The sequence below is a fragment of the Mobula hypostoma genome, chromosome 6 (assembly GCF_963921235.1).
Source record: "Mobula hypostoma chromosome 6, sMobHyp1.1, whole genome shotgun sequence".
NCBI lineage: Eukaryota > Metazoa > Chordata > Chondrichthyes > Myliobatiformes > Myliobatidae > Mobula > Mobula hypostoma.
This window is the reverse complement of record NC_086102.1, coordinates 137,466,508-137,493,829: the sequence shown is the minus strand read 5'-3', so window position 1 is coordinate 137,493,829 and position 27,322 is coordinate 137,466,508. Positions and strand designations below refer to the sequence as shown.

At 43.0% G+C, this 27,322-nt stretch overlaps 2 protein-coding genes across 4 annotated transcripts in view; one reads left to right on the top strand and one right to left on the bottom strand.

Moving 5' to 3' along the window:
- Positions 1–2,712, bottom strand: part of vps8 (VPS8 subunit of CORVET complex) — a 682,661-nt gene extending 679,949 nt beyond the window's left edge. Inside the window, exon 1 of one of the 2 annotated variants that reach the window (XM_063051804.1) lies at positions 2,570–2,712. In XM_063051804.1, the coding sequence (XP_062907874.1) occupies positions 2,570–2,641 (72 nt within the window). In that variant the 5' untranslated portion in view covers positions 2,642–2,712. The remainder of the gene's footprint in view (positions 1–2,569) is intronic. The other variant, XM_063051802.1, reaches the window with a different exon arrangement.
- A 9,706-nt stretch (positions 2,713–12,418) lies between these two features.
- Positions 12,419–27,322, top strand: part of LOC134347658 (thioredoxin domain-containing protein 6-like) — a 79,092-nt gene continuing 64,188 nt past the window's right edge. For both annotated transcript variants that reach the window (XM_063050027.1, XM_063050026.1), the window contains exons 1-2: positions 12,419–12,532; positions 21,671–21,718. In XM_063050027.1, coding sequence (XP_062906097.1) covers positions 21,686–21,718 — 33 coding nt within the window. In that variant the 5' untranslated portion in view covers positions 12,419–12,532; positions 21,671–21,685. The remainder of the gene's footprint in view (positions 12,533–21,670; positions 21,719–27,322) is intronic.

The following is a 27,322-nucleotide window of genomic DNA, read 5'->3' as shown; positions in this document are numbered from 1 at the left end:
TTTGGCTCAACGGGCTTAAGCAGTAATGAGGCAAGGTAGGTTTACCTGTGTTAATTGTGGAAAGGAAGCAGTATGAGTGTGAGGCCGGTTTTCTGTGCTTGGTGTCAATTGTGGGAGGTTCTGGAGTCTCCCAGCCTCCCAGATGACCATATCTACACCCGGTGTGTAGATCTGCAGCTCCTAAGGGACCACGTTAGGGAAATGGAGATGCAGCTCGATGACCTTCGCCTGGTCAGGGAGACCGAGGAGGTGATAGAAAGGAGTTATAGGCAGGTGGTCACACCGGGGCCACGGGAGATAGACAAGAGGGTCACAGTCAGGAGGGGGAAGGGGAAGAGTCAGGTACGAGAGAGTACCCCTGTGGCTGTACCACTTGACAATAAGTACTCCTGTTTGAGTACTGTTGAGGGGGACAGCATACCTGGTGGAAGCGACAGTGGCCGTGCCTCTGGCACAGAGTCTGGCACTGTGGCTCAGAAGGGTAGGGAAAGGAAGAGGAAGGCAATAGTGATAGGGGACACTATAGTTAGGGGGTCAGACAGGTGATTCTGTTAACGCAGGAAGGAAACTCAGATGGTAGTTTGCCTCCCAGGTGCCAGGGTCCAAGATGTTTTGGATCGCGTCCAAGATATCCTGCAGTGGGAGGGAGAACAGCCAGAGGTCGTGGTATATATTGGTACCAATGACATAGGTAGGAAAAGGGAAGAGGTCCTGAAAAAAAGACTACTGGGAGTTAGGAAGGAAGTTGAGAAGCAGGACCGCAAAGGTTGTAACCTCGGGATTACTGCCTGCGCCACGCGACAGTGAGTATAGGAATAGAATGAGGTGGAAGATAAATGCGTGGTTGAGGGGTTGGAGCAGGGGGCAGGGATTCAGATTTCTGGATCATTGGGACCTCTTTTGGGGCAGGTGTGACCTGTACAAAAAGGACGGGTTGCACTTGAATCCCAGGGGGACAAATATCCTGGCAGGGAGGTTTGCTAAGGCTACTGGGGAGAGTTTAAACTATAATTGTTGCGGGGTGGGAACCGAACTGAAGAGACTGGAGAAGAGGCAGTTGGCTCACAAATAGAAAGCTTGGAGACAGTGTGTGAGGGAGGATAGGCAGGTGATAGAGAAGAGACGCGCTCAGGCGGAAGGTTTGAGATGTGTCAATTTTTACGCAAGGGGTATTGTGAACAAAGCGGATGAACTTAGAGCGTGAATCAGTACTTGGAGCTATGATGCGGTGGCCATTGCAGAAACTTGGATGGCTCAGAGACAGGAATGGTTACTTCAAGTGCCGGGTTTTAGATGTTTCAGAAAGGACAAGGAGGGAGGCAAGAGAAGTGAGGGCGTGGCACTATCGATCAGAGATAGTGTCACGGCTACAGAAAAGGTGGGACCCGTACTCTACGTGATTTTTATAGGTGACCTGGATGAAGAAGTGGAGGGATGGATTAGTAAGTTTGCTGATGACACAAAGGTTGGAGGTGTTGTGGACAGTGTGGAGGGCTGTCAGAGGTTACAGCAGGACATTGATAGGATGCAAAACTGGGCTGAGAAGTGGCAGATGGCGTTCAACCCAGATATGTGTGAAGTGGTTAATTTTGGTAGGTGAAATATGATGGCAGAATGTAGTTTTAATGGTAAGACTCTTGGCAGTGTGGAAGATCAGAGGGATTTTGGGGTCCGAGTCAACAGAACGCTCAAAGCAGCTGCACAGGTCGACTCTGTGGTTAAGAAGGCATATTAGCCTTCATTAATCGTGGAATTGAATTTAGGAGTTGAGAGGTAATGTTGCAGCTATATAGGACCCTGGTCAGACCCTACTTGGAGTACTGTGCTCAGTTCTGGTCGCCTCACTACAGGAAGGATGTGGAAGCCATAGAAAGGGTGAAGAGGAGATTTACAAGGATGTTGCCTGGATTGGGGAACATGCCTTATAAAAACAGTTTGAGTGAACTCGGCCTTTTCTCCTTGGAGCGAGGGAGGATGAGTGGTGACCTGATAGAGGTGTATAAGATGATGAGAGGCATTGATCGTGTGGATAGGCAGAGGCTTTTTCCCAGGGCTGAAATGATTGCCCCAAAAGGACACAGGTTTAAGGTGCTAGCGAGTAGGTACAGAGGAGATGTCAGAGGTAAGTTTTTTATGCAGAGAGTGGTGAGTGCCTGGAATGGGCTGACGGCAACGGTGGTGGAGAAGGATACGATAGGGTCTTTTAAGAGACTTTTGGATAGGTACATGGAGCTTAGAAAAATAGAGGGCTATAGGTAAGCCTAGTAATTTCTAAGGTTGGGACATGTTCAGCACAACTTTGTGGGCCGAACGGCCTGTATTGTGCTGTAGGTTTGCTATGTTTCTAAGAGGTAAGGTAAGGAAGGGCACTGGGATCACGGCAGGTGAGGTGGGGGGTGGGGGCGGTCATAGGGGCCAATGAGCCGGTCAATGAGAGGGCACAGGGGCGGGATGGTGCAGCCTGAACCGGGGATATTGTGGCACTGGGGTCCAGTTAAAGAGGAAGGCATAAGGCCAAGGTAAGTAGCCGCGCGGGTAAGGGGGGTGTCATTGGGCCTAGCCGGCTTACCCCGTCAGCGTCCGTCAGGTTGATCTGGGACGAAGACGATGTTAAGCTCTGTGTGTCCGGCGACTCCGACATCTTCCGTGCTCCACCTCCCCGATCACCTGTCTCTGACCCTCTGCTGATAGTCCCGCCCAAACCTCACCGTAGCAACCGCCAGCCTACGGGATGTTCTCCGCAACGTACGTCATCGCGCACTTTGACAGACAGCTGCGCTAAACCAATCAGATGCCTCTGATGCGGAAAGTTTGTTTGGTTGCCCGGAAGTGATTGACAGTGAGCGGACACACGGATTGGGAAGTGTTTGTATCGATATAAATGCTCTGTGCATCCCAAAACTTCACTGCCAATCCAGTAAATTGAACCCTCTGTCAGAGGGATTTAGGGTCGTGAATTTCTCCTCGAAAGCAATGTCATTAGTCTTTTACCTGTTGTTGATAAATAGTGATCATGCTTTCCAGGGTAACTCCAGTGATCTTCTGCAAAGCGAATCTCATATGCCAACTTGATAGCAAGTCTTTTTTTAACGGTTACTGAAGAGCAGGTGTTTACAACCACGTGCCGTTTCCTCGATACTGAACGAGAAAGGCTACTTTCATGCGAATGTAAGGAATGCAAGACAACACGACTCGGTCCCACGATCTTGCTCCAACTGACCTAATTCAAACCTCAGTTCCAAATTCCTGCTTGCACATTTGTAATGGTGATCCCTCATTTTTAAACATTAAAACCTGGATACAGATTGTCACAAGAGAAACCATCCTCTCCATATCGACTATGTTAAAGACTCCTCGGGATTTAATATTAACTCGTGTAATCACCACCCCCAACCCTCACTCTCCAGAACGCACAACGGATCCCAGTTTATCCTATCAAAAGACAACTCGACTAATCCAAGTGGTGGTATACTTACGCCGAACCACTCCTGTTGCAGTGAAGTCGTTCCTCAGTTTAGGAGAGGTGCTGTACATAGTATTCCAGTTGTCTATCCTGATGAAGGGTCTTGCCTGGAAACATCAAACATCGTCTGTTTATTCACCTCCACAGATGCTGCCTGATCTGCTGACTTCCTCAAGCATCTTGTGCCTGCCGCTATAGATTGCAGCACTTGCAGAATCTCTTGTGTTTATGGTATTCAAGATTCAAAAGATTCAAAAAACTTTATTGTCATTCTAGCCGTACATCAGTTCTGTAGGGCAGAATGAGACAGCGTTTCCCAGGAGCAGTTCAATCATAACATAACAAACGCAACACTAAATAATAGACATAACAATAAATAGTAAAACACAACAGCCACATGTCAGTTAAAATCAAATTGTAAGTGTCCAGTACAAGTTAAAAGTGTCCAAAGCAGAGTCAGGTAGAGCAGCTATTTAGCAGTCTGACTGCCTGTGGGAGGAAGCTGTTTAGTAGCCTTGTGGTTTTAGTTTTGATGCTCTTGTAACGTTTGCCTGATGGCAGAAGAACAAACAGTTCATGGAGAGGGTGTGAGGGGTCTTTAATAATGTACCGTGTCTTCTGGAGGCATCGACTCTGAAAGAGGTCTTGGACAGAAGGTAGGGAGACCCCAATAACCTTCTCTGCTCCCCTATTCCAGTCACCATCTTATCAATCCTACATAAGTGAAGCAAAATTTTTCCAACTTTTACATTCGGTATCACTCACATTAAACGATAACATTCTGGAGACACAAGTGACTGCAGATGATGGAACCGAGAGCACTAGGCGAGATGCTCGAGGAATTCAGTGAACCAGGCAACATCTATGGAAAGAAATAGCATTCTATGGGTGTCAAGAAATGTAGAGGAGGCTTGACCCAAACGCAGAGTAATAGAGACAATTTAGCAATACACAATCATTTTCATAATAAATTGCAAAATATTAAGCAATGAGGGGCCTCAAAGCAAGAGGGAAGTAGTCAATGCAGGGACTAATCCCCCATCTTTCTTATTGATAAAGATGAATCGTGCACCAGCTGGGGACCGGGATGGTCAAATGAAGCCGTGCTGTAGGGCATTAGCAATGTGGTCATTCATGGCTTGGGTCTCGGGAGGGGCAAGAGAGAACAGATGGCCTTGTGGAGAGGTGGTGCCTGGAAGGAGGTCAATCGTGCAGTTGTGTGATCTGTGAGGTGGCAGAATGCTGGCTTCCCTTTTACTGAAGGTGATGGTATTCCTGCAGGAGGCTGGTAAGGTTGAGGGTTTCCTCCACCTCCTTGGATTTACAGAGTGAAGTCAAGTGAGGTTGCAGGCAGGAGGTCCCGCAGAGGGGTCGCCAACTCAGCAGAGAGCCTAATGACCAGAAGTGCGAGTCGTGACTGGAGAGACAGGGGTAACCCAAGATGAGCGAAGTGTTGGATGATTCAATAAGGAAGAATTGGATGGACTCGCGATGCTCTCCTGTGCGAATCTGCACAGGCCGTGTGCATGTTCTGACTATACCAGAGGTCCATCAATGGCTGTGATGCAGAAGAGATGAGAGGTAGACTTCGTAGGGAGTCCAAGCTGCACACACACGGTGTCCAGCCCAGAAAGTTGCCTTCTGCACCAGAATCCACCACAGACCTCAGTGCACATAGAGCCATCAGGGTTTGAAGGAGTACAGAGAGAGAGAGTTGGACCATGGTGCTGGAACAAGGGCTGGGGGTGGGGAGCAGCTCACTAGATGGTGGTGCCATTTTCCTAAATGCAGTAGCCATTAGATGCGTAGATGATTAGCAACTCCACAGTAGGCACACAAGTTGCTTCTCCACTGATGCTCATGCTTCTGGTGGGATTAAGAGAGCTGTCCCTAACTGCAAGGCATTGCAAATGAGTGTCCTGCAGCCTGAAATGGTTCTAGCAGGCTATCTGGAGGTTTGTTCCATAAGACACTTGTCAACACAGAAGACCAGAGCGATGAGGCTTTCAAGGTTGGTATGCAATTCCTGGGTAGACGAGCACTCTGAGAGGCCATGATGATAATGAGCCAGCAGTGCTCTTGCATTCCAGCTGCACACCACCGAGAAAGTGCCAAATTCCACATTGTAATCCAGCACGAAGTGTGAGCCTTGACTCAGGCAAAGTATCTGATTAGCTGTCCCCCCTTTCCACATTGATGGTTGAAAATGCCGCACATCTCAGCGGTGAATTCCTCATATTTATTGCAGATGGTGGTTTTATTGTCCCAGTTAGTGGCAGCCCAGGTCAGAACCTGCCAGTCAAGAGAGTTGAAGGTAATCTTGGATTGGTCTGTAGAAACAGAGTTGGCTGCAGCTCAAAGTGTAGGAAGCACTGGGACAGGAAACTGCAGCATCAAGTTGGGGATTCATCAATGCATTTAGGTACTGGAATCCAAAGCCCCAAGGGAGAAGTTTGCCTGTCACAGGGTTGCTGTAACATTATGGAGAGATGGTTGAAAGGGCAGAAGAAATGGTCACTGGTTTCCTGCTACTTCTGCATCACGTACTCGTGTCGGCAGACAACTTCCACTTGAAGCAAACTCTGCTAGTCAATCACTGGTTCACCCATCCTGTCAGGAAATGTCGAGTAGGTTTGAGCCAAATACAGAGTAGCGGAGTGATTTGGCAGTGAGCAAACACTTTAGTCATAAACTGCAAAATAACAAGCCACGGGGGTGGGGGGGGGCCCACAAAACAAGAAAGAACGGATACTTAACATGACAAGGCAACATGGTAACTGAAGGCTAGGAGCAACTCATTGAGGCTAGCTGGTTCATATAAAAGTGAACAACTGTTATGGTTTGTAACTTCAAAACATTAAACTAATTCAAAGGAAGACAAAGGAGTCTGAAATGAGAGTCTAACTTCGTGTTTAAGCGAGTGTGCATGCATCATGTGGTAGCGTGATGACGTATGCAATTCACATATTTTTACATATAACCATAATTAATTACATAAACAATGAAAAATGCTTAATTAAAAAATGTATTACAAGATTACTCAAATTTTACTGAAATATCAAATACACACTCTCCCTGCTTAGCTATAAACTCCAACTCAATAGAGAATGCATCTCAACTATATACACAGTATATTATATAATGCAACTACTATCCTTAAGGTTGTTATAGCTGGGGGGTAGTAATGGCACAAGCTCCCGCTACCTATTAAATACTCCCAATGGCACGCGCTTAAAATAGCCTCTGACAATCACATCCAGCTCTTGCCCGTTTCTACTGACAGGAGAAGGGGAAAGGTGGGTTACTGGTGCCTTAAAATCAGTCGCTTCAGTCAAATGGGGCTCATTAGCCGTGGTTGGCAGCTAATCTAGAAGGAAAACTCTGATCTCAAACCTCCGCTGCCTTGCGGCTATACCCACCCATGGGGAAGGCTTCAGGAGTAAACCCCGAGGGAAAAACCCAGAGCTGGAGTCCTACATTGGGTTCAAAGCTGACTGGCAACTCCTGAAATGCTGCTGGTACCAACTGTACCAGTCTCCGCTGTTCCTTTGGGTTCATAAGAAGCATGGAGGGGGAAGCTTGCTACATGGGCAACAGCTTATTCTCCATATTGTACTGCCTAGGCTTGCATATCTAGACAGCTGGGATGCAATATCCATGATTAACTCTAACCGATGGAGGTCTCAACCAACTCTATAAGGATATCCACAACATAGTAAATTTTAAATTGTCCCATTCAGCCTAAAGATTTAATTGCTGAGGAGGATCTCTTACTCTTGTGTGATAATGTCTTTGCTGAAGGGGGGGAATCACTCCTTTTAGCAGGTGAGACTTGTGGCTGTGAAAATAATCTCAGATTCTGGGGATTCTTCTGTGTTGGTTGTGGGAATTGACTCTGAGATTGCAGGAAATGGTTCACCTTTCTTTTTCTTCCTTTTTCTTTTTCTAGTTTGCGCATCTTGATCTTGGGAAGTTTCATTTAGTTCACTGGAGCATTCTCTTATTAATCCTTCTATTGCTCCATTTACGATCAGATCTCTCCTCTTGGTTTCTTCGTCCACAACATCATCTGATGAATCCTCTGTTTTCATTACTCCATTGACTCCTATCTTTTTGGCCTTCTATTTATCCAGCGGGGCTTTGGTTTTTACATCTACTTTTACAAGCAGCTTTTTGTCTTCCACTTGAAGTTCATGCAATAACATTAATCCATGTAGAGTAGATTCTGGTTCGTTAAACCTACAAAAGCCAAATGCTTATCACTTTCATGAAGCTCCTTAAGCTTACTTTCAGTTTAAAACCAAGCTACGTTTCACAAGTAACTTTTTGATCAACAAATTAGAAGCTTTCTCAGATATGTTATCTACAAAAGCTGTTGTACTCGGGCCATGCTTTTGTCACTTTCACAATTCCTCCGAGCATGATCCTTCCTTGGTCCAATATGCTTTCCAACCAGAGGCACAGAGGTAGGCACCAACACCTGTTTGTCCTCCGTTGGGCAACAGTTCCTGGTGTTTAGCATGGTGACAGTTGTGGCATCATCCACTGACCTTGTTAACTCACTTTCAGTTGACTTTGTTGCAGGGAATGTGGTATGCAAATTGTGGATGGATCTCCCTCAAGTTTTAATTGTTTCAGACAATCATGTCCCCACAATGCTGGTCCTCCTGTTTTTACCGCATACAAGCTCAATGTGGCGTATTGGTTGTTTTATTTCACTGTCACGAGCATCATTCCCATAGGATATTTTCTCCAATATAAGTTCTTAGTAGGAACTTGCAGGCTTCGGTTTAGTATCTGTGAAATGCTGTTCAGACTCATTTTATGGAATGACTGCACCAGCCGAGCCAGATTCCAATTCCATTTTCATTAGTTTAACCGCAAAGAAGGGAAAATCTGCAGATGCTAAAAATCCAAGTATCACACACAAAATGCTGGAGGAACTCAGCAGGCCAGGCAGTATCGATGGAAAAAAGTCTCGGCTTGAAATGTTGACTGTATTTTTTCCATAGATGTTGCCTGGCTTGTTGAGTTCCTCCAGTATTTTGTGTGTGTTACTTAATTAATTTAATGTTCATTTCTGACGTACAACATATTGCCTGTCCATTGTAAATTTTCACACTGTAAACCTTAAGGCTGCACTGCCCAATATCACGCTCATCATTATCAGATTGGTCACTAACAGTATGCAGATTAGTGCATTTGTTGAAACTGCAACTTGACTTTTTATCTTTTTCTCTTCCCTGTGCAGTCCATTTATTTGTGGCTGCCTGACGACACTCTCTTTGCATGTGTCCTACTATGTAGCAAGTTCCACCGTGAAACCTACATTAGTCTGGTGTATGTGAGCCCCTGCCAGGCTGACCTGTGTATAGATGCTGCAATATTGCTCATGGTCACCTCATTCTTGACTGCAACTCCATTGTGCCTCTGTCATTACCATCCGAAACTCACTGATTATGTATGCTAAATTTTTCTGTTTACTGCCTTGTTTTTAACTCAACAGTCTCCGCATCTGCTGGGCTGCTTTTTTCACTCACCATTCCTCACTTCAGTGTTTTTCAATTTGAATGGCCTGTTGCACTTCAACAGGTTGCTGGCCATCTTGGGTTTGTTTTTAAAAATATCTCGTCACCACTGTTATGTTTTGTAACTTCAAAACATTAAACTAATTCAAAGGAAGAAAGGCGAGTCCAAAATAAGAGTCTACGCGAGGCATATGCAATTCATGTATTTTTGCATATAACCATAAAAATTATATAAACAACAAAGAATGATTAAACAAACAATATGTTTACAAAATTACTCCAGTATTACTATAATATTAAATACACAACAACAAGGACTGTGGATAAAAGCTGGGTTTTAGTAGGCTGCAGGTTATTAGTTGGAAATGAGTGGCAGGGAACTTGTGACTTCTGTTAGCTGGGTGGAGACTTGGAGGTGTCTGCCTGTGCAGGCCTGATGATTAGATTTTATTAATTACTTAATGTGACTGTATTTTGAAAATTGTGCACCAGAATACCCAAATACCTGTATCTCGAAGACTGACAATTTCTTATTATTTAAATGCTATGTTTTCTTCTCTCAGTTTTTCTACTAATCTGAACAATAACTCGGTTTGCTAGATTTTTGTTCACTCACTTAATCACTGTATATTCCTTTATAGCCCCCTCTTTATTACTGCTTCACAATTTACATTCCTACTCTTTCAGTCAGCTGAAAATTTAGGCACCATACCTTTAGTCCTTTTATGCAAGCATACTATTTAAATTGTAATAAGTTGAGACCCCAACCCTGTTCCTGTGTCATGCCATCAAAGGCATATTTATGTTTACTTTCTTTTTTCCTGTTTGCAAGTCAGTCATCTATCCACAACAATATGTAATCTCCTGCACTTGAGCTTTTATTTTCTACAGCTGGCATGGTACATCATCAAATGCTTTTGGTAATTTTAGTACATCTGCTGATTTCTCTTTGTCCACTGCATGTGTTATTTTTCTCAAAAAAAAATCAATGAATTCGTCAAACATTGCTTCCTTTTTGTGAAGCAATGGCTACTTTGAGTTGTCTGATTATCATAATGTTTTTCTTAGTGACGCAATGTATCATCTTTAATAATAGCTGCTAATACTTTCCCTATGATGCATATTAAGCCAACTGGCTAATAGGTTCCTCTTCTTCCCTCTCTTTTTCAAGAATCTAATCATTATATACAATTTCTTGACTGAGACTTGAGTTCTAAGTCTCCCAACATACAGCTATAAGTATAGCTAATTGTGAGCCATATTGATAGTTTGATTGCAAATTGAAATGAAGATCCAGAAGTGAAGAGCAAAAATTCAATAGGCGGAAATAACTGGACATGCAGTTCAGGCTAATTCTGCTATCTGCTTATATAAATAGAGAAAAAAAGATAGTGGTACATCATCCTCTGGCAGTGAATTAAAGGACATCTTTACATCATATCTTTAAATTAGTAAATAATCTTCATAAATCCATAAAATATTTGAAAAAATATTGTTATGATCATAATTGAATACAATCAATCTATCATTATCTTATTGCTTTTTAAAAAAATTCACAGAACCCTGCACTACTTGGTCATCGCAATGTACAAGAGAGTGATTGACTTGAAGTGCCTGAGATATACATACAGCCTCTTCAATCACATTCCAATGTCAATTTTGATACAACTATTATAGGTACTGACAATTAACAGAATATGTTCAGTGTTTCACAAAAGTGCAAATTTAAATTTGAAAGAACAATTGAAAGGATTTTATTCTAGCAAGCAGCAAAAAGAATGCTTCTAATGTGTACAATGTAACAAATAAAAAGTGTCATTAGGTCTGTCATCAGTAAGTCTCAGAATTGACCCGATTTTAGGTCAATACATTATAAAATGGAAATCAATTGTGTATATAAATTTAATAATCTGTTACATGTAATTCCAGAGATATGCATTTTAACAAATGAATAGAATTTTCAATAAACAGTATACTGTTGAATCACAAGGCAACTCCCAAATGAATATGCTAAATCTGTTTCCAAGATAAAGGTCCCGATCCTGTCCTGATGAAGGGTCCCGACCCGAAATGTCTACAGTCCATTTCCTTCCATAGATGCTGATTGACCAGCTGAGTTCCTCCAGTATTTTGTGTGTTGCTCCAGATTCCCAGCATCTGCAGTCTTTTGTTGGACAAAGAAGTTATCTGCTAACTCCAGACTTTATCTTTGCATATCAAGGTATCAAAATGGCTCACAGTTAGTTATACTCTTAGTTGTATGTTGGGAGACTTAGCATTCAAGTCTCAGTCAAGAAATTGAAAATGGTGTGCTGCGTTTTCATTTAGTATCATCAAAATGACGGACATCTCAAAAAAAAGGCACCGATCATTAAGGACCCCCATCATCCAGGACATGCTACCCCCAGGGAGGAAGTACCGGAGCCTGAAGAATACACTCAACGATTCTGGGATAGCTTCGTCCCCTTTGCCGTCAGATTTCTGTAGTCCATGAACACCACGTCACCACTTTTTTCTGAATATGCGCTATTTATTTAATGTAACTTTTGAATGTATATATATTTATTGTAAAAATGTAACTTTTGAATGTATATATATTTACTGTAAATTACAGTTTTAATTAATATGTATTGCAATGTACTGCTGCCGCTAAACATCGAATTTCATGACATGTGCCGTGACGTTAAACCTGATTCTCATTCTGATTATTGGTAACATCGCCTCAGTCAGCTTCTGGACTCAACAACCACATTTTCTGTTTTTGCTTCTGAATTCCCGCATTTGTAGTTTTTCGCTCCAATAGCGTTACATAATACAATATTTTTGGATGGGTTTTTAAAACTTTTTTTTATCACTGTGGTATTTAATTAAGAGCTCGCTTGGTTTAAACCGGATTGGAAGTGTCATGGTGCTGAGAAGGAAAATGTCTCTAGTTTAAATAAACTGATAACTTCGTCAATTTCAAGTAGGGTTTTCCAACTCTTCACTTTGTTGACGCTAAAATGAAACAGGGTCACCGTTACCAGTAGCTGAATAGATAAAGCCGAAAACACCCCTCATTGTCTAGCGTAATTTAACGGATAAAATTAATGTCATTTGTGCAATAAATACAAGCGCAGAGGGAAATCAACTGTGAACCGATTAACACAGTTTGAATCAGCATTTTGAAAACGGATGAGAAACGATAAGTGATAGTGGGAAAACAAATTCAATTACTTTATTGCGGCGATATTGTTTCGCTCTCGGATTATCCGTCACTGATGTATTCAAATTTCAAAGTGCACCACTTGAATGTACTGCAAAGAAACCGGAGTACGGACCCAAAGCAGGGTAACAGTGCCATTGGACTGGCCATGCAGATCACATGATGGTTAACCAAGGCAACCAGCAACAGTTTACATTTCCGCCTGCGAAGCCAGTTGGTTTCCTGAGATTCTCCCATTGAACTTCGTGTCCGAGACAAAAAGACACGGACACTGCCACCAAAAAGACAGTTCTTCCAGCTGCTGGGTAGTCTGGGTTCGACAGCACTTCCATCAAGGTACTCTTAAGCTTCTCAAAGATTATCTTCTGCACACAAAGTTGTGAGTGTTCCTGTCGGAAAAATGTCCCTTTCTTGCTGATGGCCTTTGTGGATACTGATTAAAGGTCCAAATAATACCGGCATAACTTGGTGATATTTTAGAACCAAAGCATCACGAATCAATTGGAATTGAAATCTCGTGTATAGATCTCGCAAAAGAGAGGGCATACAACAAAGCAAAATTTACAGGGAAGACAGAGGTTTGGGAAGCTTTTACAACCTTACAGAGAGCAACTAAGAAAGTTCATTAGGAAGGAAAATACGAAAGCAAGCTAACAAACAATAGCAAGGTAGATAGTAAAAGCATTTTCAAGTATGCAAAAAAGAGAGATGAGAGTGGTTATAGGCCTGCTAGAAAATGAGGCTGGAGAAATAATAATCGGGGCCAAGGAGATGGCATATGAACTAACTGAGTATTTTGCATCAGTCTTCACTGTGGAAGACACTAGTAGTCTGTTAGATGTTGAAGGGTGTGAGAGAAGAGAAGTGAGTGTAGTTACTATTACAAGGGAGAAGGTGCTCGAAAAGTATATAAGTCACCCGGACCAGATGAACTGCATCCTAGGGTGTCATGGTCCGGTCCGTGAAGTCCGCATTCCGATCCATGGTCCGGTCCATCGATCCGTATTCCAGGTTTTACGGTTTTCCATTGTTCTGTAGGATGCTCTAATTGAGGCACATGATTCTCGTTTGCGCAGATACATAAATACCTCTGGAGACCAGGGCTTGGCTGCCGGATTGTTCCTGTCAAAACCATCCCATCCCATCCCATCCCATCCCATCCCATCCCATCCCATCCCATCCCATCCCATCCCATCCCATCCCATCCCATCCCATCCCATCCCATCCCATCCCATCCCATCCCATCCCATCCCATCCCATCCCAAGCCTTGCCTATTCTTGCCGTCAAGCTCTTCTGCTGGAGCAAGACTGGAGCCTTGCTGTCTCTAGTTAAGGAACTGTCTTTTGTTGTTTGGAATTGTCTCTGTGTCCATGCCTTCACTAGGTAGGTCCGGCTGTTTGCCACTACCTTGTATTGAGAACCATCTCTGTGTCCACGCCTTCACTGGGTAGGTCCAGCCATTTACCACTACCTTTAGTTGGGAACCGTCTTGTTGTGTTCAGAATTCTGTGTATGAGTCCTGGCCCTACGTCTTGTTCCCAAGGAGGGGTCCTGGCTCTGTGTTCTGTGTATGAGTCCCGGCCCTATGTCCTGTTCCCAAGGAGGGGTCCTGGCTCCGTGTTCCATGTTCCCGTCTCTCAATACCAAGGCTTTGTGTTCCGCGCTCCTGTCTCTCAAGACCAAGGCTCTGTATTCCGCGTTGCTGTCTATCAAGACCAAGGCTCTGTGTTCCGCATTCCTGTCTCCCAAGATTACCAAGGTTCTGTGTTCCAGTCTCCCAAGTCCAAGTCTGAGCTTTGTGTCCTCATCCAGTGCTAGTGCCTTGTCCTGCCCTGGAGTCCCGTGTCCTGCCGCCACGTCCAGTCCTGTTGCCTTGCCACATCTTGTCCTCGCCTAGTTCCAGGGTCCGAGCCCGAGTCAAGACCCAGGTTTTGGGTCCTTGTCCAGTTTCTGGCTCGGAGTCCAAGCCCAGGCTCCTAATTCCCAGTTCCTTGTCCTGGTCCTGCTTTCCTAGCCCAAGTCTGTGTTCCTGTCCCAGCTCTCTAGTCAAGTCCTGTTCCTAGTACTTCCGTGCCTGTGTCTTGCATTTGGGTCTGCTCCCAGTGTTCCCCTCCCCCACCCCCATGACATAGGGTTCTGAAAGAGATAGCGGTAGAGATTGTGGACGCATTTGTAATAATTTTCAAAAATCATTGGTATCTGGCTTGGTACCAGAGGACTAGAAAATTGCAAATGTAACTCCACTCTTTAAGAAAGGAGGAAGACAGCAGAAAGGAAATTATAGACTAGTTAGCCTGACCTCAATGGTTGTGAAGATGTTGGAGTCAATTGTTAAGGATAAGGTGATGGAGTACTTGGTGACACATGACAAGTTAGGACAAAGTCAGCGTGGTTTCCATAAGGGAAAATATTGCCTAAGGAACCTGTTGGAATTCTTGGAGGTGATTACACATGGGATAGATAAAGGGGATGCATTGGATGTTGTATATTTGGTCTTTCAGAAGGCCTTTAACAAGGTGTCACACATGAGGCTGCTTACCAAGTTAAAAGCCCATGATATTACAGGAAAACTACAGGCACGGTTAGAGCATTGGCTGATTGGTAGGAGGCAGCAAGTGGGAATAAAAGGATCCTTTTCTGGTTGGCTGCCAGTGACTACTGGTATTCCACAGGGGTTGGTGTTGAGATCACTTCTTTTTACGCTGTATATCAATGATTTAGATGATGGAATAGATGGCTTTGTTGCCAAGTTTGCAGATGATTCAAAGATTGGTGGAGGGGCAGGCAGTGGTGAGAAAGCAGGTAAGCTGCTGAAGGATTTAGACAGATTAGGAGAATGGGTGAGAGAGTGGTAAATGAAATACAATGTTGGAAAATGCATGGTGATGCACTTTGATGGCAGAAATAAATGTGAAGACTATTTTCTAAACGGGCAGAAAATCCAAAAATCTGGGATGTATAGGGACTTGGGAGTTCTTGTGCAGAACACTCTAAAGGTTATCTTGCAGGTAAAGTTGGTGGTGAGGAAGGTGAATGCAATGTTAGCGTTAATTTCAAGAGGTCTAGAATACAAGAGCAAGGATGTGATGCTGAAGCTTTATAAGGCACTAGTGAGGCCTCACTTTGAGTATTGTGAGCAATTTTGGGCTCCTCATCTAAGAAACTTGTGCTAGTGTTGTAGAGGATTCAGAGGAGGTTCACAAGGATGATTCTGGGAACAAAAGTTTTATCATACGAGGAATGTTTAATTGCTTTGGGTCTGTACTCACTGGAATTTAGGAGGATGGGGAGGGATCTCATAGAAACCTTTCAAATGTTGAAAGGCCTAGGCAGGGTAGATGTGGAAAGGATTTTTCCCATGGTGGGGGAGTCTAGGACAAGAGGGCACAGCCTTAGGATAGAGGGGTGTCCATTTAAAACAGATGTGGAGAAATTTCTTTAGCCAGAGGATGGTGAATTTGTGGAATTTATTACCACAGGCAGCTGTGGAGGCTAGGTTGTTGAGTGTATTTAAGACAGAGCTTGGTAGGTTCTTGATTGGATAAGGCATCAAAGGTTACAGGGAGAGGCCGGGGAAAGGGGATGAGGAGGGGGAGAAAGGATCAGCCATGATTGAATGGTGGAGCAGACTCAGTGGGCCAATTGGCCTAATTCTGCTCAAATGTCTTATGGGTTTCCAAGACAAATTTTAATTTGATTTAAAAAAAATCTCAATATAATCATAATTTGGTATTATCATTAAGGAAATTGATTACAGAATATTTATTTCTGCGCAAAGTATTCAATTTTCCTCAAGTGGAATAAAAGTAATATTTGATAGCAAAGTGACACAAAGTTTCAATTTTACAAAATATTAGGGATGACTATAAAACATTGTTAGTAAAAATTGACAGTGAAGGTTTTTAATTTCCACATGATTCCAGAAAGAAAACCCTTTGAAAGGTATCTAGTTGGCATATTTTTAATTGTAAAGTTTGAGATTTTTTTTACACAGCATACTCATGTACCCGCATTCTCAGCACAAACCATGTAATTCTCTTTATATACATATAAATTTGCTTGACATAATATCGGAGGGTCTTTCCCCATACAGCCATTGTGACGTTTTCACACAGTGAATCCTTCAGTATGAGGTCCTGAACCTACAACGTTTGGCCATGTCATAGCGGGAGACTACAAAGTGCCAGGCAGACAACTTGACAACTTACACCGAGCTAATAATGTTATGGACGCAGTTACTATTTGTCTCACTGGGGTCTTCCAAGAGCAGAATATAGAGCATGTGCAAAGTTTCGATGTCAGCTTAAACAAAGAACTCAGCATCTTTCCAAGATGGAGATGGAAGATGGCTGCCACAAGGGCAATGTGTGATGATGAGATTAAAACCCCAGACATATATGAAGGTTTCACAGGGAGGGGCCCTCCTCGCAGCACAACCAAGCAATGTCTTGTCCTGTTTGTTTCAAAGTTTTGGTGATAAGGCACTAGGCTGGTCTATTTAGGAAACCAATGGACAGGATCCACTGGCCCCCCCCCACCCCTTTTTCTGCAGTGCTTAAAGCACTTTCCATGCAAACCACTGCATGACTGAGTTATGTTAGCAGGTGTTTGCCTCTGTCAGCATTTGTATAAGGGACAAGTGAGAAGTGAGAATGGTGGGGTCTAAATGAATGGAATGTTTCATGACAACATAAGCAGGCCCAATGGCAGGTAGCATCTCAGAACTTGGTTACATTTGGTACCCAGAGTGCATGCATAGCTAGATGAAGGATATCCAGAGTCCAAGCCTCTGCTCTACACTCAAAGTACAACACTGTGGAGGGATGATGAAGGACATTTGTGAATGTCGGGCTGCTCTGGGTTGGTAGGTTCCAAGATCAGATGTCCATAAGGCCCAAGGAGGCACTAGAGCCAGTCAGTTGACAAGCCTGGAGTTCGGGATCCTGTCATAAGCTAGTCTGGGGTGGTTGAGGCTAAAGATTATCATCTGAAAGTCCATCGGAAGTCCAGAAGTTGAAGTCCAATGCCTAAAGCCTGGAGACTGGAGAATGGAGGCGTGTTCTGTAGTTGCAGGACTGTCTGCATGTGAAAGGTGGGTGGGTAGAAGGGAGTAAAGGGGCTTGTTTTGATGTTTGTTGTGTTCTCTGTTGTTCTGCTGTGTACTGAGGGCATGCTATGTAGGTGCTGGAATGTGTGGAAACACATGCTGGCTGACCCAGGACATCCTCAGATTATGTTGATTGTTAACACAAAGAATTAACGCAATAGAAAGGAAGGACATAAGCCGGGAAGATGTGGAATCGATATGGGTAGAGCTGCGTAACACTAAGGGGCAGAAAATGCTGGTGGGAGTTGTGTACAGGCCACCTAACAGTAGTAGTGAGGTCGGAGATGGTATTAAACAGGAAATTAGAAATGTGTGCAATAAAGGAACAGCAGTTATAATGGGTGACTTCAACCTACATGTAGATTGGGTGAACCAAATTGGTAAAGGTGCTGAGGAAGAGGATTTCTTGGAATGTATGCGGGATGGTTTTTTGAACCAACATGTCGAGGAACCGACCAGAGAGCAGGCTATTCTGGACTGGGTTTTGAGCAATGAGGAAGGGTTAATTAGCAATCTTGTCGTGAGAGGCCCCTTGGGTAAGAGTGACCATAATACGGTGGAATTCTTCATTAAGATGGAGAGTGACATAGTTAATTCAGAAACAAAGGTTCTGAACTTAAAGAGGGGTAACTTTGAAGGTATGAGACGTGAATTAGCTAAGATAGACTGGCAAGTGACACTTAAAGGATTGACGGTGGATATGCAATGGCAAGCATTTAAGGATTGCATGGATGAACTGCAACAATTGTTCATCCCAGTTTGGCAAAAGAATAAATCAAGGAAGGTAGTGCACCCGTGGCTGACAAGAGAAATTAGGGATAGTATCAATTCCAAAGAAGAAGCATACAAATTAGCCAGAAAAAGTGGCTCACCTGAGGACTGGGAGAAATTCAGAGTTCAGCAGAGGAGGGCAAAGGGCTTAATTAGGAAGGGGATAAAAGATTATGAGAGAAAACTGGCAGGGAACATAAAAACTGACTGTAAAAGCTTTTATAGATATGTAAAAAGGAAAAGACTGGTAAAGACAAATGTAGGTCCCCTACAGACAGAAACAGGTGAATTGATTATGGGGAGCAAGGACATGGCAGACCAATTGAATAATTGCTTTGGTTCTGTCTTCACTAAGGAGGACATAAATAATCTTCCAGAAATAGTAGGGGACAGAGGGTCCAGTGAGATGGAGGAACTGAGCGAAATACATGTTAGTAGGAAAGTGGTGTTAGGTAAATTGAAGGGATTAAAGGCAGATAAATCCCCAGGGCCAGATGGTCTGCATCCCAGAGTGCTTAAGAAAGTAGCCCAAGAAATAGTGGATACATTAGTGATAATTTTTCAAAACTCGTTAGATTCTGGACTAGTTCCTGAGGATTGGAGGGTGGCTAATGTAACCCCAGTTTTTAAAAAAGGAGGGAGAGAGAAACCGGGGAATTATAGACCGGTTAGCCTAACGTCGGTGGTGGGGAAACTGCTGGAGTCAGTTATCAAAGATGTGATAACAGCACATTTGGAAAGTGGTGAAATCATCGGACAAAGTCAGCATGGATTTGTGAAAGGAAAATCATGTCTGACGAATCTCATAGAACTTTTTGAGGATGTAACTAGTAGAGTGGATAGGGGAGAACCAGTGGATGTGGTATATTTGGATTTTCAGAAGGCTTCTGACAAGGTCCCACACAGGAGATTAGTGTGCAAACTTAGAGCACACGGTATTGGGGGTAAGGTATTGATGTGGATAGAGAATTGGTTAGCAGACAGGAAGCAAAGAGTGGGAATAAACGGGACCTTTTCAGAATGGCAGGCAGTGACTAGTGGGGTACCGCAAGGCTCAGTGCTGGGACCCCAGTTGTGTACAATATATATTAATGACTTGGCTGAGGGAATTAAGTGCAGCATCTCCAAGTTTGCGGATGACACGAAGCTGGGCGGCAGTGTTAGCTGTGAGGAGGATGCTAAGAGGATGCAGGGTGACTTGGATAGGTCAGGTGAGTGGGCAAATTCATGGCAGATGCAATTTAATGTGGATAAATGTGAAGTTATCCACTTTGGTGGCAAAAATAGGAAAACAGATGATTATCTGAATGGTGGCCGATTAGGAAAAGGGGAGGTGCAACGAGACCTGGGTGTCATTATACACCAGTCATTGAAAGTGGGCATGCAGGTACAGCAGGCGGTGAAAAAGGCGAATGGTATATTTATAGCGAGAGGATTCGAGTACAGGAGCAGGGAGGTACTACTGCAGCTGTACAAGGCCTTGGTGAGACCACACCTGGAGTATTGTGTGCAGTTTTGGTCCCCTAATCTGAGGAAAGACATCCTTGCCATAGAGGGAGTACAAAGGAGGTTCACCAGATTGATTCCTGGGATGGCAGGACTTTCATATGAAGAAAGACTGGATGAACTGGGCTTGTACTCATTGGAATTTAGAAGATTGAGGGGGGATCTGATTGAAACGTATAAGATCCTAAAGGGATTGGACAGGCTAGATGCAGGAAGATTGTTCCCAATGTTGGGGAAGTCCAGAATGAGGGGTCACAGTTTGAGGATAAAGGGAAAGCCTTTTAGGACCGAGATTAGGAAAAACTTCTTCACACAGAGAGTGGTGAATCTGGAATTCTCTGCCACAGGAAACAGTTGAGGCCAGTTCATTGGCTATATTTAAGAGGGAGTTAGATATGGCCCTTGTGGCTACAGGGGTCAGGGGGTATGGAGGGAAGGCTGGGGCGGGGTTCTGAGTTGGATGATCAGCCATGATCATAATAAATGGCGGTGCAGGCTCGAAGGGCCGAATGGCCTACTCCTGCACCTATTTTCTATGTTTTCTATGTTTCTATGAACACATTTCACTATATGTTTCCATGTGCAGGTGATACATAAATCTAAGTCTGATCTGAATCTAATGCAGCCACATATAAAGGTAGCCATCAAGGTGAGAGCTATTTGGTACATCCACCCCCTCCAATTATTAAAAGATTTACATGTTATATTTCTGAGCACATTGTCCCTTTTTCGATATTGTGGAAGATGCTGGGGTGATTGCAGCAGCACAGGCACAGGATCTGAGTAACACCAGGGCCTGCAGCAAGAACACTTTAAACCCAGTGACCAGGTTCTTGCATTACTTCCACAATCCCAGCTTCCATTTTATCTCCTCTATGAAGTCTCCCCAGACTTTGTGAAAGTCCTGACTCCTGTGAACAACATTCACAGAACCTTCAGATAATCACACCCAGTGGTGAGATAAACAGAAAAAAATAGTCAGACCAGTTGACAATGATTGATTATTTATTTATATATTTATACAATATCACTAACTTTTTCTCTGAAACTAACTCGATCTCTGAAACCAATTGGGATTGCTTATATATGCTCATCAGTCTGTGGCTAAGCAGTGCATTTGAGCAGGAGGTGGCAGCATTGCCCATGAATAGGGAAGTATATGGGATCTTCTGGTGCTCTTCAAGTCCCTATTTTCTTGCACCTGACTGATGCTAAGTATTAAAAAGACCACATTTCTTTCAATCCCATTAAGAAATTGGTTGGCAGTGCCAGATTCAGTCCAGTCACCATATTTAAGAGTTGATTTCAGAGACCCAATTCCCAACAAAATTAAGAGGGAAATAATTGGTTGATTAGTGCTTGCACTGAACAAAACTTCACAGGGAAGAATTATCTCCAATGGTTTACCTTGAATGTCACATGCTTGGAAGGCAATTATTCCATGACTGAATTGAAATTAGCCCCAGACATCAAAAACTAAATCCAATCACCTGTGTAATCTGGTCCCCCAGCTGATCATCATTTAAGCTCAATCTTCTAAAAACATGGAAATTGCTCTCATCTGAGCAAATTTAATTTAAAAGTTATTTGTTAAACTGCGGTGCATGGACGAAGATAAATTTTAGCAACCACCAAAATTATCGCTGGGGAGGCTGGTGTCAGCTCCATCATGGGCACTAGCCACCTTGTCATCGAGGACATCTTCAAAAGGCAATGTCTCAAAAAGGCAACATCCATCATTAAGGACCTCCACCTCCCTGGATTTACTGTCTTCTCATTATTTCCATCAGAGTGGAGTCACAGGAGCCTAAAGACACACACTCAACTTTTTAGGAACAGCTACTCCCCTTGGTCATCAAATTTTTGAATAGCCATAAACACGACCTACATATTTCAAATTATAATTTATGGTACTGTATATTTTTTATATTACTCTGCACTGGTGCCGCAAAACACCAAATTTCACAACATATAGTAGTTATAATAAACCTGATTCTGATTAATAAGATGCTGCAGTGGTACAAGAAAATATGTCAATAGATGATGAAAGTGGATTGAATCTTGCAAACATTGTTAATTTCCATTTCAGTCAGGAGTGGGACAAATGGCTGGAAAGAAGAAAGAAACAACACTGCAGGTATGACTAGGAAATTAAATAAACGGCTGCAATCTCAAGGTTCCATTGGATTTGTTACCTACTTTTATTAATAATAAAACATTGTAAAACTATCCCAAATAATTTTTATCATGTACATTGATCTAAAACTTCATAGATTGTTACTCAATACAAATTCTAAAAAAGTCCTTTTTAGTTGTACTCTAAAATGGACACAAGAGGGCCATTATGCTATATCAACGAAGGGTGCTTGTGAGGCTGAGTGTAAAGGAAAAGGAATTGTAAAAACAGCAAGGACTCCCCCAACAGGTTCATTTGACTTCATACACATAACTTAATGTCAATCATTACTGCAAGCTCATAAGGGCAATGTAAAAGCTTTTCAACAAAATCAGAATTTAAGACTTCCAGCAGGAATTTTCAAGGACTTGGGAAGCTCGCCAGTAAAATGGAGATGAGGCTGAGGTGCATTTGATAAGATGTTTCAAATTCGGATTTCTCAGTCTCAATGAATGCTCAATATAAGATGTCTCATTTCCAACTAACAAACATTTTGCAAGCAGTTCTTGTGAAGTCTAGAGGTCAATCTATGACACAAGCAGAATGCAGGGGAGTAGTGTGCATACCCACACCAGGACATTAGGCAATGAAGATTAATGTTATCCAGTAAAGTGGTGTTGTGTTGGCTTTGGATCTCCAATACGCAGACTATGGCTCACAGGATGAGGTAGACAGGATGGATGGGAGAGGCAGAGGTGTCAGCAGAATATGACACTGGAATGAGGGGCACAAATGAGACAGGCATGTGAGAGGGGCATAGCAGGGAGAGCAGGCACAGGAGAGAGGATGAAGGAGAAGGGGGAGGAGCAATAAAGAGTGGGCCAGTAGAGAGAGGGACAATAACAAAGAGGCAGCAGAGAAGGTCCACAAAAGCACGAAAGGGAATTATCAGAAAGGAGGATTATTGGAGGGAAGTGCTTGAAAGAGAGAGAGAGTGTGTAGGAGGAAAATGCACAGAAAGATGGCATACTGAGTGGAATGACAGTGGAAAGAGGATGGGAGAGGTAGAGCAGGCAGGGGTACAGGAAGAGGTTGTACATGAGGGAGATGCATGAGAGAGAGAGAGAGAGAAGCATGGAAGGGAAATATAGGGGAGGATGGTGCAGAGTTCAGTGGTGTCCTGGAGGGAACTGAGCAGAATGCAGAATGGAGGTAAAACGGATGGGCAGAGGTTGGTGGAAGAGAAACACCCAGGAAATAAAAGCATGGGGTCTCATCATCCCCTTCGAAAGTGGTATTATGGAGGAAAAACAGCTTAGAGATGGAGCATCCATCACTAGGCCATCCGAGCATACTTGGCAAAGTCACAGTCTTGATAAGCCGGGTTTTCTTGGTTCAGTGATCCGTAAAACATGGTCAACAGAAGTGTGTCAGAGCTAATCATAAGCCATTTGCAAGGCTTGTGACTCTTTCATATTGATCTGAGGGGGATGCATAAATATTATGTTTTCCATTTCTACTGCTGCCTGTATGGAGTTTTTCACGTTCTCCCTGTGACTGTGTGGGCTTCCTCCAAATGCTCGGGTTTCCTGAAACAGTCCAAAGATGTACCAGTTGGTAGGTTATTTCGTCATTGTAAGTTGTTCTGTGATTAGGCTAGGATTAAATTGGGGGATTGCTCAGTGGCGCAGCTCGAAGGGTTGGAAGGGCCTATTCTATGCTGTATCTCAATAAATAAACAAGCAACAACCTCATTGTGAGCTCCACAAACTGTGGGAGCCATTTCTACTTCTTAGCCTTTTATATACCATTTTTTTTCTCCTAACAAAAAATGAAAGAACACATCCATGAGTGAATCACAGGAATTTTGTCTATCCGGTGAATTCACTACACAAATAATCTGAGGGACAGGGTGGGCTGTGAGGACAATGCAGACAGGCTGTGGGAAGCAGAGTCACATGGCAGGTAGTACTGTAGCTCCCAGTCCCAGAAGCCTGTGTTCCATCCTGGCCTTTAGTGCTGTCTGTGTAGAGTTTCCTCTGTGACCTTGGGAGTCTTCTCATTTGTTTCCCTCATCACAAAGGTATGCCAGTTGGTAGGTTAATTGGTTCCTGTAAATTGCCCCTACTGTAAGTGGGTGGTTGAAGGACCAGGATGGGCAAGTCATATAATACTCACTCACTTACTTAAGCCCATCATCCCTACTGGGGCATAGGCCACCGTAGCTTGCCAGAGTCCTCAGTTCAGGGCCAGTTTTCCAAGTTGTAGCCCATCAAAAATTCTTCCTCTCCCAGGGATGAAGTCTCTGGAGCTCCAGCAGCTATGGTGTTTTTTTAATGGAATGAAGTAGCTTGCCCCATGCCCAATCCTCCTGCTTTTGTAGCTGGGCTTGGGACTGCCCAGTGGCAGAGTTATGTCAGACAATAGGTTGCAGGGATTTACAGTAAGGTGGAATGGATTTGATAGGATTGCCTTGGGATTTGACACGGAGTCCTTTTTTATTCGGTGAGATGTAGAAGAGGTCTATGGTCAGAGAGACCTGGGAGTCCTCGAATATGAATGACTAAGACTTAATATTTAGGTACATAAAAGTAATTAGGAACTCAAACAATATGTGGGCCTTCATTGCAAGAAGATTTGAGTGTAGGAGTATTGCTCCAATTATAAAGAGTCTCGATAATTTCTCCTATCTATCTAAAGAATAAATTCCTTATAATAGTGGAAGTTTAGCAAAGATTTAATCGTTAATTCCTAGAATGGCAGATTTTCCATATGAGGAGAGGTTATGAGAGGTGATTTCATTGAAATACACAGAATTTGAATAGGTAGATGGATAATGTTTTCCAAGGTTGGGGTGTCAATAACAGGGCCATTCAGGACAGAGATGAGAAGAAATTTCTTTCCTCCATTGGTAATGAATTGGCTGTATAAGAGGACCTTGGAGGCTCCATTTTTAGAGTATATTCAAGTTGGAGATTAATATGCTTTTTGTTTGTTAATGAAATCAAAGGATATAGCACTAGTGCAGAACTGGGATCCTGAGGCAGAGTATGAATTGTTGTGTTTTGAAACTTCAAAACATTGAACTTATTTGAAGGATGACACAAGAGTATGAAATGTGGGCCTAGCTTCAAGTTTACTTTAAGTGAAGTGTGCATATATCACATGGTAGCGTGATGATGTATGCAATTAATGCATTTTTACATATAACCCATAATTATTGAATTATCAACCAGCCAGGAATGCTTAATCAAACAATATATATATATATACAAGGTTTTATCAGATATTACTTAAATATTAAATACACAACATTAACCATGATCCTATTGAATGATAGGACAGACAGAAAGAGCCAAATGGACCAATATTACTTTTTCTAATGTATTTACTTGTGGATGACTCAAACATTTCCATAAGGATTGAAGTGAGTGGCAGCAATGGATATATAAATTTAGAAGTAATGAAGTGCCCAGGAAGTATAAGTTTGTTGCAGCTGACAGTTGAGTAGGTGTGATGAATGATGTGACAGATTACACTTGGCTAGTTATGAGTGGAGGCAGGTTTGTACACCACAGGAAGCTGGTAAATCAGAAACTGCACTCACATTCTTTGGGCTTATTAGGTTATTAAGTCACTTCTGAAGCCATATGTAAGACCTAGGCACGTTGTTGCTGCTGTTTGTTACCTTCAACAACAATGTCTTGCCAATGTTTGGAGAACTCTTCCTCCCACTGATGGAGAAAAACACCTTCCTCTTCTTTTTGAGAACATACAGCAATAATCCACAGAAAGCACAGTTATGTTTGCTGTTGCTTGCTCATCCTGAATTCTTGCTCACTAACTCTCATTATCTCTTTCCAAAATCTTCCTACTCTTTGAGATTGCATTTCTGCAGGGAGGTCCTTTACATGGTCAAGCTGCAGTTGCATCACATGGACCACAGGTAGGCAAATGGGCTAACTCAGAGAGTCATGCTGGTCAGCATGGACAGCACTTCTGTACTGTATGACTCGTGACTATGACAGCCAAACAGCTATTGTGTAAAAGAAGACAAATTCTACAAATAATAATAATAATAAGTAAATAAATAATAGTGAGAATATGAGTCGTGGAGTCCTTGAAAGTGAGTCTGTAGGTTGTGGAGTTAGTTCACTGTTGAGATGAGTGAATTTATCCACACGAGTTCAGTTGGGTAATAACTGTTCCTGAACCTGGTGGTGTGGGACCCAAGGCTCCTGTACTTCCTGCCTGATGGTAGCAATGAGGAAAGGACATGGCCTGGATGGTGGAAGCATTTGATAATGGATCCTGCTTTCTCGTAGTGCTCCTTGTAAATGTATTCAATGGTGGGAAGGGCTTTGCCTGTGATGGACTGGGCTGTGTCCACCACTTTTTGTAGACTTTTCCATTCCTGGGCATTGGTGTTTTCAGGCCACGATGCAACCAATCCGGATACTCTCCACTGTGCACCTATAGAAATTTGTCAATAACTTAGATGACATTGAATCTGCGCAAACTTCTAAGAAAATAGAGGTGCTGTCAAGCCTTCTTTGTGATGGAACTTATGTGCTGGTCGCAGGACAGATTGTCTGATATGTTAACGCTGAGGAATTTAAAGTTACTGACCCTCTGCACCTCCATTCCCCTAATAAGATCTGGCTCACTGACTTCCAGCTTCTTCCTCCTGTGGTCAATAATCAGCTGTTTAGTGTTGCTGAAGTTGAGTGACTGTTGTTGAATGACAGGGTGATGAAGAAAGTATTTGGCAAGCTTGTCTTCATTGGTCAGGGCAATAAGTACAACATGTTACTGCCATACAAGACTGCATTTGGTTATTGTGTGCAGTTCTGGTCACCTAGCTATTGGAAAGATGACTGTAAACTGGAAAGAGTACAGAAAAGACTCACAAGAATGTCACCAGGACTGAATAGCTTGAGTTATAAGGATAAACTGCATAGACTAGGACTTGTGTCTCTGGAGTGAAGTAGGCTGAAGGGTGACCTTATAGAGGTTTAGAAAATCATGAGGGGCATAAATAAGGTGAACTCTCACTGTCTTTTTCCAAGGGTAGGAAGGTCTAAGACTAGACAGCATAGATTTAAGATGAGAAGAGAAAGATTTGAAGGGGATCAAAGGGGCAAGTTTTTCACATGGAGCCTGTTGGATATATAGAACAAACTACCATATGTGGTAGAGGAGGGCATGATTGCAATGTTTAAAAGACATTTAGACAGGTTCATGGTTAGGAAATGTTAAGAGGGATCTAGGGCAAATGTGGGCAAACGAGACTAGCAGGTGGCCAGCCTGGTCGAGTTAGGCCAAAGGGCCTGTTTCCATGCAAGACATCCCACCCTGCAAAAACTCATTTTACGGAGGTCTCAACCGGAAGTCTCAACCTTATAGCAGTCTGTGTCAATGAATTTGTTAATTTTGCAAGACAACAGATTCATAAGTGCTTTGTGAGACAGCCGACTTCTCAATTCTGTCTTAATGTGCCATGTTCACAATTGCTGCTGTCTTGGTTGATGAGCAGGCATAGTTTTTTGCTGTTTCTGAATCAGGAAATATTTACCTGAATAGCTTGCCTGTGAGCTTACATACCTGGAATGGGAGGTTATGCTC